Source organism: Syngnathus floridae, chromosome 7 (genome assembly GCF_059516105.1).
Source record: "Syngnathus floridae isolate MCC-2025c chromosome 7, RoL_Sflo_1.0, whole genome shotgun sequence".
Lineage (NCBI taxonomy): Eukaryota > Metazoa > Chordata > Actinopteri > Syngnathiformes > Syngnathidae > Syngnathus > Syngnathus floridae.
In genome coordinates this window covers 4,016,849-4,031,902 of record NC_142419.1, presented here as the reverse complement: position 1 = coordinate 4,031,902, position 15,054 = coordinate 4,016,849, and the positions used below count along the sequence as shown (strand labels likewise).

Below are 15,054 nucleotides of genomic sequence, written 5' to 3'. Positions count from 1 at the left end.
GTGTGTGTGTGTGTGTGTGTGTGTGTGTGTGTGTGTGTGTGTGTGTGTGTGTGCGCGCGCGCGTGCGCGCATGCAGGCAGGCAGGCGCGTGTGTGTGTGTGTGTGTGTGTGTTTGTATGTATGTATGTATGTGGGCAGTGCAGTTCATTTATTTTATTGATCACAAAGGGGAAATTTGTCATAGACATTCAGCAAATCTGTTGACTTCGACTTTTGAGAGTAAATGGCTTTTTGTTAATAATGTGACTTGCTTCTTTAGGTAACATGGTGAAAGTTTTACGGGGTCACCAGAATTGGGTCTACTGCAGCGCCTTTTCCCCTGACTCGTCCATCGTATGCTCTGTCGGATCAGGAAAAGCAGTACGTAAACATGTTCCTCCCAGTTCACTTTTTATTGATTTGCTAGCTTACTGTTGTGCCATTGCTTGTGACTAGCCATGCTCAATGAACCTAGAAATGGAATGAAATACAACCCATCCCAGCACTGCTCACCTACTATGTTCACACTAAAAGCGACTTTGCTGTGTCATAAGTGAAGTGACATCTAGAGTTTTGTTGACTGTGGGGAAAATGCTTTGGGTGTACTGAATTTTGCAAAACTCACAACTAACTGTTTGTACACACATCTAGCTACATATACTGTAAGTCAGCGTTGACGAGTGAGGAAAAACTAATAGGAACACGCACCTATTTAGCTTTATTAACATTTTATGTTATTTTAAGCAAAAACAAAAGTATTTTTAACACATTTTTGTCATTCATGACTGATTGGCCTGCAGACAAAATCTGTTTTCTGTTTATAATATGCTAACCTTCCATTTTTAAAACGTCAGAATCGATAGATTGTGAGTGTCCTCCATGAACAGATCTTTTCAATTCTCAATAAAACTTACCAAACAAGTGGTAGTAGACATGTAGGTAGTAGGTTTTGACCGGCTGTGTGTGTCCCTACAGTGTGTGTGTCTTGCTCTCCCTGTCACAGGTGGTGGCAGAGCTCAGTTTGTGATTGGTTTTGAGGGGAGCGCCGCGCTGACATTTTGAGCAGCCGGTGTGAACCGCGGATGCGCATTGCCCAAAGGCCTGCCAGGGGCAACTTGGCACCTGACCCGCAAGGTCAATCTGTACGTAGGTGCTGCTCCGTGTCTGTCTACTTATGCTGTCGCAGTTCCTATTTTATTAATTTTACCCCAAAACTATCATTAAACCGGTCATCAATTATTCCCTCTTTCCCACCCCCCCCTTTACACCACTACCTTTTTCCCAAATTCCCCCACTCCTCCCTTATCCCAATATAGTAAATTCATCATCTATCTACGCATACTAGATTTTGTCATTTGGTCAGGTGTTTTTCTGGTGGACTTTAATGTCACCTTATGTAGCCTACCCTCTATTATCTGCTTCCAGGATGTTGCAGATGTTGAAGTGAAAGTATTGCAGATGAATAGAAATAGTATTGTTACTCAAAGAAACACATACTTAATCTTAAAAATATGCATTGCCTAAAAACATCAGAAAAGCTCATCCCACTTCTTCCATAAAAAACATGTCGAGTTAAAGAAATTTGAACAGCAAATGATGTAAACTGAAGGCTGAAATTGCATGTTAAAAATTTCATTAGGCATTTCCTCTAAGCCCGCCAATACTGATAGGTCATAGCGTTTAAGAATTTATAATTTTTAATTGTGTGTGTGTACGTGTGTGTGCGCGTGTGCGTGTGCGTGTGCGTGTGCGTGCGTGTGTGTGCGTGCGTGTGCGTGTGCGTGTGCGTGTGCGTGTGCGTGTGCGTGTGTGTGTGTGTGTGTGTGTGTGTGTGTGTGTGTGCCTGCCTGGGTGTCTGGGTGCTGATGTGTACTTTGCCAGAGGTGTCAACCCTTTGGCCATAAAATATTCTTTTCTCTTGCAGTATCTGTCTCTCTTCGTAGGCTTCTGCCGGAGGTGTGAGCCTATTGTAAACAGAGAGAACTAAAACTCTGAAAGGGGAAACCAGTGGAGTAACATTATGTTACCTTAAGTTACATCTTGTTTTATTTTCTCTTTTTTGTTAAAAGATTACAAGTAATTTTGTTGTAATTTTTATCTTATTTAATTCTGATTTAAACATTGTGTATAGTTAAAGGATCTGGTAATTTGATACAACTGAGAATGTTAGTCATGTAGTCAGCAAAAATGTGACTTAATGTTTAATTGGGATGTCGCATTTTGACATGTAGCCTTGATTTTTGTGTAGCATGTACACTTTGATTTGCTTTGGATTTTTTTTAATAGTTGGAAATATGTCCATTTACTCAAAACGTCACTTAATTGTCTAAGTCCTCATAATTTAATTGCTAAATCCTTTACATGCAGACAGTAATGGTAATGATAGACCTATGATAGTACAACTCAACCCTTCTCATCAATCCATGTATTTTAATAGACCTTTCTTCACTTTGCAGGTGTTCTTATGGAACATGGATAAATACACATTAATCCGGAAGTTGGAGGGCCACCACAATGACGTGGTGTCTTGTGAGTTTTCACCAGATGGGGCGCTGTTGGTCACTGCCTCCTATGACACCCGGGTCATTGTCTGGGATCACCACAAGGCCACTATCCTCCTAGAGCTGGGGTGAGACCTGCGATTTTCCCAATTGTGTGTGTGTTTGTCCAAACAGAAACTTCAAATTATTAAAAGGTCACCAGACAATAATTGAATGAATAAACATGGAGGGATGCACCGATACTAGTATTGTACTCGTACTCATGACACGAGAGCGGATACCAACAGCCAATACCACATTATTAGTTTACGGCAGCGCCTCCTGCCATGGTTTGCCATGGTGTTTTTCTGGCAAAGGGACAGTTAAGCTAGCACAAAACTAGAGCAAGTAAAGGAGTAATGTCAGCTGAGTGGAAGTAAAGTAAATGTGTCAAAAGCAAAATGGACTAATATTTGCAAGGCAAAACTTGTTCGAGGTGGGTGTATAATAAATGTGTTTAACACCAGCAACTTGATAAATACCAGCTCAGTGGCCTAGTGGTAGAGTGTCCGCCCTCAGACTGGAAGGTTGTGGGTTCAAACCCTGGCCGGGTCATACCAAAGACTATAAAAATGGGACCCATTGCCTCCCTGCTTGGCACTCAGCATTAAGGGTTGGAATTGGAGCGTTAGATCACCAAATGAATCCCGAGCGCGTTGCCGCTGCTGCTCACTGCTCCCCTCTCCCCCAGGGGATGGATCAAAATCACACGGGGATGGGTTAAATGCAACCAACTTTATAAGAGACTTTGCAGAAGCAAGATAAGATGCCTTCAGACAATCCACAAGCAATAAAAATCACTAGTTTGATTGCAGAGTATATCGCTCTTAATGATCAACCACTGTCGTATGTGGACGATGTGGGCTTTTGGCGTCTTTTGAGTGAACTCAAGCCACGGTATGAGATACCGAGCTGCCACGTTACAGACCGTGTTTTACCAAAGGTGCACGAGAATGTAAAAAGGCACATTACTGACTTGCTCCAAGGAGTTACTGCCCTTGGCTTCACTACCGATATATGGACAAGTAGTGTTAGACCTGTGTCTCTGATCAGTTTGACAGCACAGTGAATTTACGATAATTCCGCCCCACAAAGAGTCGTTCTACATGTAAGACTACTACCCAGCTCTCACATGAGTCAGGCTATAGTGACTGTATTTGACAGTATGCTGCAAGTGTGGGGGATACCTGCATTTTTCTGGCAAACAGAAAATATTGAACAAACAAGGTTATGCAGTTCTCAAACTTAAGTTATTTTTTTAATCAGTTTTTTTGCTGGTAAACCTCAACCAAAGAATGTTATTTATGTAGACGAGGTGTTCCTAATGCTTTTTTTATACTTTTTGTAGTATTCAAAAGTAATAGAAAAGTGAGCCATTTAATGTTGACTGTTAACTGTTAAAATAGTTTTCAACTGTAAGATTTGCTGCTTGTTGAATTGTAAAATAAAAACAACATTTTAGTTTGGTGGAATTATCCATCCATCCATTTTCTGTACCGCTTTATCCCCACGGGGGTCGCGGGTGTGCTGGAGCCTATCCCAGCTGTCATCGGGCAGTAAGCGAGGGACACCCTGAACCGGTTGCCAGCCAATCGCAGGCCACACAAAGACGAACAACCATCCGCACTCGCACTCGCACTCACACCTAGGGGCAATTTGGAGTACTCAATCGGCCTACCAAGCATGTTTTTGGGATGTGGGAGGAAACCAGAGTTCCCGGAGAAAACCCACGCGGACACGGGGAGAACATGCAAACTCCACACAGGGAGGGCCGGAGGTGGAATCTAATCCGCACGCTCCTAACTGTGAGGCGGATGTGCTAACCAGTGCTCCACCGAGCCGCCTGGTGGAATTATACTTTTCGTATTTTCAAGGACAATGCAACTCATACTCGTATCGGAACTCGGTATAGGCTATTACTGTAATCAAATCTACTTGTATTGTTTTTTTAAAAAAATGGTATCGGTGCATCCCTATAAACATGTACAGTGAATATATGTAAAGTCTATACACACAAGCACGCCTGTTGAAATGTCAGGTTTTTGTGACATAAAACAGTGAGACCAAAAGGAATAATTTAAAAACGTTTTCCCCCTTTTAATTTGAAATATAAGTAATACAAGTTGATTTGAAAAACAAACTGATAAATTGGGTAACAATAAAACAATACATGTTCAAAAACCTGATGCCATAAATATGCATGCTCTAGACTTTGTGCTAATACTTTTACTAATACTTTAAACATTTAGGGTTCGTGCGGTCTTGAAAATCCTGGGAAAGTTTGGAAAATTTAACATGTATTTTCCAGGTCCTCAAAAAGTTATTGAGAAATGAAAATGTATATAAAGTATTCCCTAGATAATATTTGTATGTGTCCCGTGCAATCAAAATTAAATTAACAAGGAACTGCAATGTCACGCTATATGGCATTACGACACAGCATTGATTGGCATAACGTAAACAAGCAGATGGTTCACCAAAATTCTGAACTACTCTTTAGTCTCCGCCCAACATAGATTCATAAATATTGTATTGCTATCAAAACCAAGAAAATTGTGTTTCAACTGCAAGACGTTTCAAGAAGAAGTTCAAACATTTTCCATGGGTGTACAAAATGGATGCACTAAGCTCTTCGACGTAACCAGCAAGGGAGAGAAACAGCCCTCACAAGCCATATACAGACCTTGAAGTTGAAATGAATGTTTTAGTATAAATAGAAACTACCAGAAATGGATAAAGATTAGTGAAACTAACGTGTACTACACTACACTTTGAACTCAAGTCAAGTTGATGTTTTCACAGTCACCTCTTTCCTCCGCCATCACTCATTTTTGCTGGAGGGTCAAATGACCGCTGGGTACGCTCTGTGAGCTTCTGCCCTGACGGCCGTCACATCGCCAGCATTACTGATGACAGGCAAGTAATTTTGTTCTCTTCTCATCTATATCTTATTGAAGAAAAGCCGAAGTGACTGGATGTGACTTTTGAAGTCTCTGCTTCTTTGTTTACATTATTCTCTGTGGTTAGTGGCGCATGAATGTACCATGACACTGTTTAATGTTTAATCCGCAGCTTTTCTCTCTTGGCAGCAGTTTCAGAACTGTTGTTTTCCTACGCAGGTTGAAAAAAATTAATAGAGTAGTTACAATTTTGAGCCCTCTATTGTCAATTTAAATGCAAATTGCTCATAATGATTTTGTTGAGCATTGTTGTACAAATATGATTCAGATAAATAAGTGTACTGTATTCGTGTTTTTATGTGGCACTAGACATTCATGTTAATTGGGCTCACTGTAGTTGTACTTGAAAATAATTATTGCCCAACTACTGTTCAGTCGTATTTACCTTTGTAGTACAATTTTCCTACATTTAGGCGCAGTGTTCAAATCGTACATAATAAGGCTGGACAATTATGGGAACAAAGTATAATCAGGATGATTTTGATTGTGTTCGAAATGACGATTATTTAAACGATTATTCATTCATTTAAAAAAAAAAAAATTCACCTAATAACTGTGTTTCAAATTATTATGCAAATGATCAGATGGGACCAAGTCACACATGTGCAAGTCTCAAGTAAGTCTCAGGTCTTAACCTTCAAGTCTCAAGTAAGTCCCAAGTCATTTTTTCTTGGGCAAGTCAAGTCAAGTCAAGTCCTTAAATAGGTCAAGTCCTAGTCAAGTCCTTAAATAGGTCAAGTCAAGTCAAGTCCTTAAATAGGTCAAGTCCAAGTCAAGTCCTTAAATAGGTCAAGTCAAGTCCAAGTCAAGTTAACTGTAGTATTCATTTATTAACTTGCTCCATATTAAATCATATTTACTTAATTCAGTTTCATCATCATATTCATTGCATTAAAGCTGAATATACACACCTATTTATCCATCCATCCATTTTCTGAACCGCTTAGTCCCCACGGGGGTCGCGGGCGTGCTGGAGCCTATCCCAGCCGTCATCGGGCAGTAGGCGGGGGACACCCTGAACTGGTTGCCAGCCAATCGCAGGGCACACAGAGACAGACAACCAATCGCACTCACACTCACACCTAGGAACAATTTGGAGTCTTCAATCGGCCTACCAAGCATGTTTTTGGAATGTGGGAGGAAACCGGATTCCCTGGAGAAAACCCACACGGGCCCGGGGAGAACATGCAAACTCCACACAGGGAGGGCCAGATGTGGAATCGAACCCGCACCCTCCTAACTGTGAGGCGGACGTGCTACCCAGTGCGTCACCGAGCCGCCACACCTATTTAGATAAATGAAAAGCACTTACTTGGCAGAATGGCTCTTCAAATGACGGACAAAGTTTGAAGTTGTCGTCTGGCTGTTCGAAATGTTTTTGTTGCATACGTATCTCGCACTGTGCTGTCCGTTTTTTGCCGTCATAAAAGTAATTGCGATAGCCGAAGGTGATGACTCGCGGTACCGCTCCCGCTGACATGTTTGTTCATGTCTGATATAAAGGGGCGTGATTCTCCAATAAACACGTTCGGTAGGTAGAGATGGCACGACTGATTGATTGACAGGGGAGTGATCCAATCATGACAACGCCATTCTCAGCCTGCGCTCCTACCGTGTTATCGATATTATTATTTTAAATGTATTATTAATTTTATATTCAAACTGAAAACATAAACTAAATAACACTGAAGTCATTCAAGTCATCGTGTCTGAAGTCAAGTCAAGTCCCGAGTCTTTAACTTCCAAGTCGAGTCCAAGTTTTTTCATTTTTTTGTCAAGTCAAGTCACAAGTCTCAAAACAGCGACTCGAGTCGACTCGAGTCCAAGTCACAGTGACTTGAGTCGACTCGAGTCGACTCGAGTCCAAGTCACAGTGACTTGAGTCGACTCGAGTCCAAGTCACAGTGACTTGAGTCGACTCGAGTCCAAGTCACAGTGACTCGAGTCCCCATCTCTGCAAATTATATTTTCTCAGATTTTCCTAAATGGTCAATGCAAATGACAGTATGATAAGTCATACTGATAAGTCACATTGTTCAAGTATTAGCATGTCAAATTTTATTGAACAAACCTCCCAATGAAAAGATTAGATTTAGACTAGACTCAACTTTATTAATCCCTTGGGATTACTCCTTCAGGGAAATTCTGTCACTGCATTTAACCCATCCCCATGTGATTTTAATCCATCCCCTGGGGGAGAGGGGAGCAGTGAGCAGCAGCGGTGCCGCGCTCGGGAATCATTTGGTGATCTAACCCCCCAATTCCAACCCTTAATGCTGAGTGCCAAGCAGGGAGGCAATGGGTCCCATTTTTATAGTCTTTGGTATGACCCGGCCGGGGTTTGAACCCACAACCTTCCAGTCTCAGGGCGGACACTCTACTACTAGGCCACTGAGCTGGTCAAAACAAAACAGTGTCTTGTTAAAAAATATAGAAAACTCGATACACTGAAATACACTGTTCTAAATTATTATGCACAGCAGAGTTTCAAAACATTTTATAGGTTGTAAAGAATTGAAAATAGTCATTTGTTGAATTTGCAGCATTAGGTGGTCACATTCACTGAATCAAGTTAGTTCAATCAAAACCATCCTAACAGACCAAGTTACATGTTAACATAGGAACTCTGTTTTGATATTACCATCATAATTCTTGTATCCATTGAACTTGTGAGTTTCTGGAGAGTTTCCGCTTGAATTGCTTTGCATGATGTCCGAATAGCCTCCCAGAGCTGTTGTTTTGACGTGAACTGCCTCCCACCCTCATAGATCTTTTGCTTGATGATACTCCAAAGGTTCCCTACAGGGTTGAGATCAGGGGAAGTTGTTGGCCGCACCATGAGTTTCTCTCCTTTTATGCCCATAGCCAATAACACAGAGGTATTCTTTGCAGCATAGGGTGCATTGTCATGCATATGGATGGCTGGCTGGCTGGCTGGCTGGCTGGCTGGCTGGCTGGCTGGCTGGCTGGCTGGCTGGCTGGCTGGCTGGCTGGCTGGCTGGCTGGCTGGCTGGCTGGCTGGCTGGCTGGCTGGCTGGCTGGCTGGCTGGCTGGCTGGCTGGCTGGCTGGCTGGCTGGCTGGCTGGATGGCTGGATGGCTGGATGGATGGATGGATGGATGGATGCAATCAAATTATAAGAGGCTCAAGATTTAAGGTCTTCTAAATGAATCTTGTGCAACTTGGCAGCAAGCTTGTTGGTCTCAGCACCTTGCAGCTTGGCCTGTGTGGCACTCCACTGCTGCTGCTGCTTCTTCCTGGGATACAACTTCTTCAGCTTTTTCTTGAGAGGATTGTGCACCACTCCATGCCACCACATGGTGAAGTTCTGGATGGATGGATGGATGGATGGATGGATGGATGGATGGATGGATGGATGGATGGATGGATGGATGCATGGATGCATGGATGCATGGATGCATGGATGCATGGATGCATGGATGGATGGATGCTCTCGCCAAGGTCAAACCCTCCCCTCCCCTGCCCTGCCACACAAGCCCCACAATGTCACAGTGCCTCCTCCATTTGCAGACCACTTCCTTCCAGTTATCAGAGTAGGGGCTGTTTGGGCTACACGTGAGTCCCAGGATTCAGTTAGTGTCTTCTACAGCCTCACTTTGGAGCACTTGAATTCCTCCGTGAGACTGGATAGAGGAAGTTCCAGAATGCCTTTTCCGTACACCCTATGCCACAGGTGTCAAACTCAAGGCCCGGGTGCCAGATACGGCCCGCCACATCATTTTATGTGGCCCGCGAAGACAAATTGTGCATCAAATTTGTGTGTCATTACTAGAATTGCAAATTGTCTTCACTTTTAATAATATCTTATTTTTAAAATATTTGACCAGTTTTTACTCGTCTGATTTGAAAAAGAGTTATTTGTCAGTTTGTTTCTGTATATAATGAGGTGCTCATACATTTATTTGGGTTGACAGTCATAATGGCCCTACGAAAGAAGCTATGACTACAATGCGGCCCGCGAAAAAAAATGAGTTTGACACCCCTGCCCTATGCTGTTGAAACACCTGGGAACACCCAGCCATTTCTTCACTAAAGAGCTGAGTAGTATCAGTGTCTGCATTAGGGCTGTTTGATATGGCTAAAATTTAATATTGTGATCATTTTGTCAGGTATCAGTAACGATACGATGCGAACGATATTACTATGGCTTCAGTGTAATCTAAGCTTTTTTTAAGAACAAACAAAATATTCAAGAAGTTGGTAAGTGCATTTTTATTTTTAGCTTGTGTTCAAAAAGACAGCCAAAATCAGATTTTCAGCCCATTCAAATTGAAGCTGGATGGCTCTTGTATAGTCTGAAATGTCACAATGCACATATAATTCGATTTTTGTGAGTCGGATTGAAACCACACTCCGGAGGTAGTTTCATATCTGATTTCATATCAGGATATGTTTCAGTCTGAACTGGTCCAAACACACACATCTGTTTAAACTGTTCGTGGCATCAATCATTTTGTGGAGAGATAGCGCCACACATACAAAGCTTGAGGGTATGTATCGAAACAACTCCATTCATGAAAGTACAGTCAAACCTCGGTTTTCGAACGTCCCGGTTCTCGAACAAATCGGAATTCGAACGAAAAATTCAAGATTTTTTTGCTTCGGTTGTCGAAAAAAAATTCAGAGGTCGAACCTTGCAAGATGAGCCAAGAGGACCCGAGAAAACCCGACCGCGCGACCCGGATGCCGACTGACTCCGTTCGTTGTTATTGTATTTTCGTTACTTTGAAGATTGTGTTAACCCCTAATCATGCCTCCAAAGAAAGCAAGTAGGAGCAGTAAAGCCATCCTAAAACACAAAGATGCTCTTAAAGCAATGTGACAGTGAGCACCCGGCACGCCGCAGTTGCGCGATCAGACCAAATTAAGCTCCCTGCGCACTGAGGTCCACTAAAATTTTGGAAAGTACATCAGGGGCGTGTCCGCCAGTTAGAGCAGAATAGTGCGATAACAGTAGTTGTGGCGGAGACAGACGCGGGCTGTAGTCAGCCCGCTAGCCCGGTTAGCATTAGCTCCAAGCGGCTTGCTAATCGCGATGAGCCAGGTAAGACGCATAGCCGTCCAAAGTCATCTCGGTCTACTGGCCCTCGCACTTTGGTCATAGGTGACTCCATTACCCGAAACATTACGCTTCAAAATCCAGCCACGGTAATGTGTATTCCTGGGGGCAGAGCACCCGACATAGAAGCTAATCTTAGGGAGCTGACTCGCAACAGCGTAGTTCCACCAACACTAGCTACTCGGACATAGTGATACACGTCGGCTCCAATGATGTTAGGATGAGACAATCAGAGATCACAAAGAAAAACATACCGAGGACTTGTGATCTTGCCAGAAAGATGAGTCGGCATCGAGTATTTGTCTCTGGCCCCCTGCCTGGGAGAGGCACTGATGAGAGGTTTAGTAGATTAATCTCCCTTAATCGATGGATGGCTGGGTTCTGTAAAAAGCAGGGACAGTATTTTATAGATAACTGGTCCTCCTTCTGGGGCTGCCCCGACCTGCTGAGGAAGGACGGCCTACACCCTAACCGTGAAGGCGCCTTCACTCTTTCTAGGAATATAGATTACTGTTTGAGCCACTCATGACAGGTCACTTTAGAGCAGGCCAGGGCACAGGTGATTAGACCACTTGTGAGGATGGGTTTGGAGTCTGTTAAGTTAAAGTTAACTAGCGCTAGGCTAGACATTCAGCATACACATAGCTCCTCGTGTAGATTAGAGCGCGACAGTTTGAATAGTGCTACAGTACACATAAACACACTTTCTACTGGGGTAGTAGACAAATCCAATCACTCCGTCCCGACCGGTCTTGCTGATGAAATGGTGCCTGTTTTAGATAACTTCACATGTGTAACAAATATTCACCATCAAATTCCCACGGTCGTTTCATCCCACCGCGCTAATAAACTTTTGAGAGGTGATGTTAGGCCTAGAGAACACAATTTTACTCGCATCCCGTTTAAAAATCCTTTGATAGATACGCACCCTGATCGACCGATTACACTTAAATTCGGTTTTATAAATATTAGATCGCTTCATACGAAAGCAGTTCTCGTTAATGACCTTATCACGGAACATAATCTAAGCGTTTTTGGTCTTTGCGAGACCTGGTTAAAACCTAATGAACTACTGCCACTTAACGAGGCCTCGCCTCCAAATTTTGTGAGCTCGCATGTGGCGCGTCCTCAAAAAAAGGGTGGGGGTGTCGCCCTCATCTCAAATTCTGAGCTTAGATTTAGGCCTCGCTCAATTCACGTATTTGAAACATTTGAAGTTCTCATTGTGCGATCCACTGCTTTACCGCCATGCTATCTTGCTGTTATTTACCGTCCACCTGGGGCTTACTCTGGCTTCCTGGATGAATTTTCAGAATTTGTGGCTGATCTAGTGACAAATGCAGATAATATAGTTATCTTGGGTGATTTCAACATCCACATGAATTCACCGTCAGAACCACTGACTTCAGCATTTCAGACTTTAATCGATACGTTTGGTTTTACGCAAGCCGTACAGGCAGCAACGCATAAGAATGGAAATACCTTAGATCTGGTATTATCCCGGGGACTAGCAACCTCAAATATAGCAGTACTGCCATACACTATTGTTTTGTCTGATCATTTCTTAATAAAATTTGAAATTTTAGTTCCTTGTCAAAGATGAGACCATTCAGAGTTATAGCAGCCGTAATTTTAACTCCATGACTGCAACTGCGCCGGCAACCGCCATGTTTCCCGCATACAGCGGCTCTACAAATGAATACAATGCGACATTATTAAAAGCCATCGACTCTGTGGCGCCGCTACGTCTGAAAACTCGCCGTAAATGGCCAACTCCGTGGTTCACAGATGAAACACGTACGCTTAAATAATTATGTAGAAAGCATGAGCGCAGATGGCGTTTAACCAAACTTGAGTCCATTAGGGACGAGATCAAGAATACCATTCCAATCGCTCCGCCGGTTACTAGCGCTGGGGATCATGCAATAACCCTCTCAAATTTTAAAAGCGTGTCCCTTGAAATGCTTACACAATTGGTTAGTGCGGCTAAACAAACAAACATGTTTACTCGACCCGCTTCTAGCCAAATTACTTAAAGAATTATTTCCAATTTTAGGACCGTCCGTCTTAAATATAATCAATCTGTCTGTTTCCTCTGGGATAGTGCCAACAGCCTTTAAAACCGCTATTATTAAACCGCTACTTAAGCGAGCAAATCTTGACCCGGACTGTCTCAGTAATTATAGGCCAGTTTCAAACCTCCCATTCATAGCAAAACTTCTTGAAAAAGTAGTAGCGCAGCAGCTTATTGATTACATGGTCGCTAATAATCGATATGACTCTTTTCAGTCTGGTTTTAGAGCTAATCATTCCAGAGAGACAGCACTTGTGCACAAGTGACTAATGATCTCCTCATAGCTATGGATTCAAATACGTCGTCTGTATTGTTACTACTCGATCTTAGTGCTGCCTTTGACACTGTAGACTTCGATATTTTATTAGGGCGTCTTAAAAGTTGTGTTGGTATCTCAGGGTCAGCACTAAGCTGGTTCTATTCCTATCTATCAGACAGGACGCACCGAGTGGTTCATGGCAATACGTCCTCTGAGCTCTATAATGTTACGTGTGGTGTCCCACAGGGATCGGTACTTGGACCGATTTTATTTAATATTTATATGATTCCGCTTGGGGACATAATACGTAAATATAATATTAGTTTTCAATGCTACGCGGATGACACCCAATTATATATGCCGTTATCGATGACAGATCCGCGGGATTGTTGTAATTTTGAGGCGTGCCTTGCGGAGATCAAGCAATGGATGTCTCTCAACTTCCTTCGTCTTAACCCAGATAAAACTGAGATGTTGATAATTGGTCCTACTCGTTATCAACACTTATTTAAGGAAACCACTATAACTATAGATAACCGTACTATCACTGAGTGATACTGTAACTAATGTCGGGGTAATATTTGACCAAACGCTCTCCTTTCAAAAACACATTAAGAATATAACCAGGATTGCGTTTTTTCACCTTCGTAACATTGCTCAGATTCGTCCGATCCTCTCGACTGGGGATGCGGAAACTATTATACATGCGTTCGTCACGTCGCGCCTGGACTACTGTAATGTATTATTCTCTGGTCTTCCTAAGTCCAGTATCAAAAGTCTACAGTTAGTACAAAATGCCGCTGCGAGGCTGCTCTCACGGTCAAGAAAATTTGATCACATTACCCCAATATTAGCCAACTTACATTGGCTCCCGGTCCATTTAAGATGTGACTTCAAGGTTCTTCTACTAACCTATAAATCACTGCATGGCTTAGCGCCTTCATATCTCGTCGACCTAGTCGTTCCTTATGTTCCGTCTCGTAACCTTCGTTCGCAAAACGCTAGTCTTTTAGTTACACCAAGGGCCAAGAAAATGTCTGCAGGTTCTAGAGCATTCTCTATTCGGGCTCCAGAGCTTTGGAATGCCCTACCAATGGATATTAGAACTACTACCTCAGTAGAAACATTTAAGACACGTTTAAAGACACATTTCTATGAGATGGCCTTTAACTAACTTGTAGTGGCCGATTCGGCCGGAGTTTGTTTTGTTCTCTCTGCCCACCCCCTCCCTGGCTGGGGAGGGGGTTAAGTGGCGCAAAAGCTGACAGCGGATATCTGGCTTCTCGGGGACCAATTCAAGATGAAGAAACTGCAGCTCAGCCTCCCTGACAGGACAATCGAGGGCACCTCTGACATCCATTTTTTCATTGATTTTCATATTATGTATTACTTGTGCCCTCTCTGCATCCATTACAACCTGGTGATCCTGAAAGGGGGATCCTTCCATCTGTGGTCCATTCTCAAGGTTTCTCATTTTCCCCTGGGAGGGTTAGGGTTAGTTTTTCCTTGCCCTTTTGGGAGCTTAAGATCAGGGGATGCTTTGAGAATAATTGTCAATTTTTGGCTATGTGAAAATAAACTTGGGCTATACAAATAAACTTGACTTGACTTGACTTAACCGTGCTCTACTCATTTTAATCTGTGTCACAATTTACACTCAAAAATGTGCAGCCCTTACATTGCCATGCATGAGCCGCCACCCTAAAAAGGATGATAAATAGTGTTACAATAGGGAACAAAAACATTGATTTAATACTATTTAAATTTTTGGACCGGATCTATCAAAATTGTATGAAATTATTTCATTGTTGTAAAAGCTACAACTATATTGGAAAACACAAAAAAGAAGATAATATTACTTAAAATTAGTATTTATTGAGTTTAGCTTTCATGCAATACAGGGAAAAAGTTGTCTTTTTCAAAATTTTAAACACCTAATCCTTTCTATATATTATAAATACATCCCATTTACCTATATTATGTCTTCGTTCACCGCCACTCTATCAGCATGCAATTCAACTTGATATCCTAACTCAGAAAAATTATGAACTTTTGCCCAAACATCCCAACAATAATTATGTAGAAGCCATGCCGTACAGAGAGTAACTTAAACTGGAGACTTACACGATTAGGAAAACCGTGTGCAACTGCTACACTGCTAAT

General features: G+C 42.4%; 1 protein-coding gene across 2 annotated transcripts in view; it reads left to right on the top strand.

Moving 5' to 3' along the window:
* wsb1 (WD repeat and SOCS box containing 1) overlaps nt 1-15,054 on the top strand; it is a 59,980-nt gene that overhangs the window by 28,452 nt on the left and 16,474 nt on the right. For both annotated transcript variants that reach the window (XM_088380475.1, XM_088380470.1), the window contains 3 exons: nt 260-360; nt 2,436-2,608; nt 5,322-5,435. In XM_088380475.1, coding sequence (XP_088236601.1) covers nt 260-360; nt 2,436-2,608; nt 5,322-5,435 — 388 coding nt within the window. The remainder of the gene's footprint in view (nt 1-259; nt 361-2,435; nt 2,609-5,321; nt 5,436-15,054) is intronic.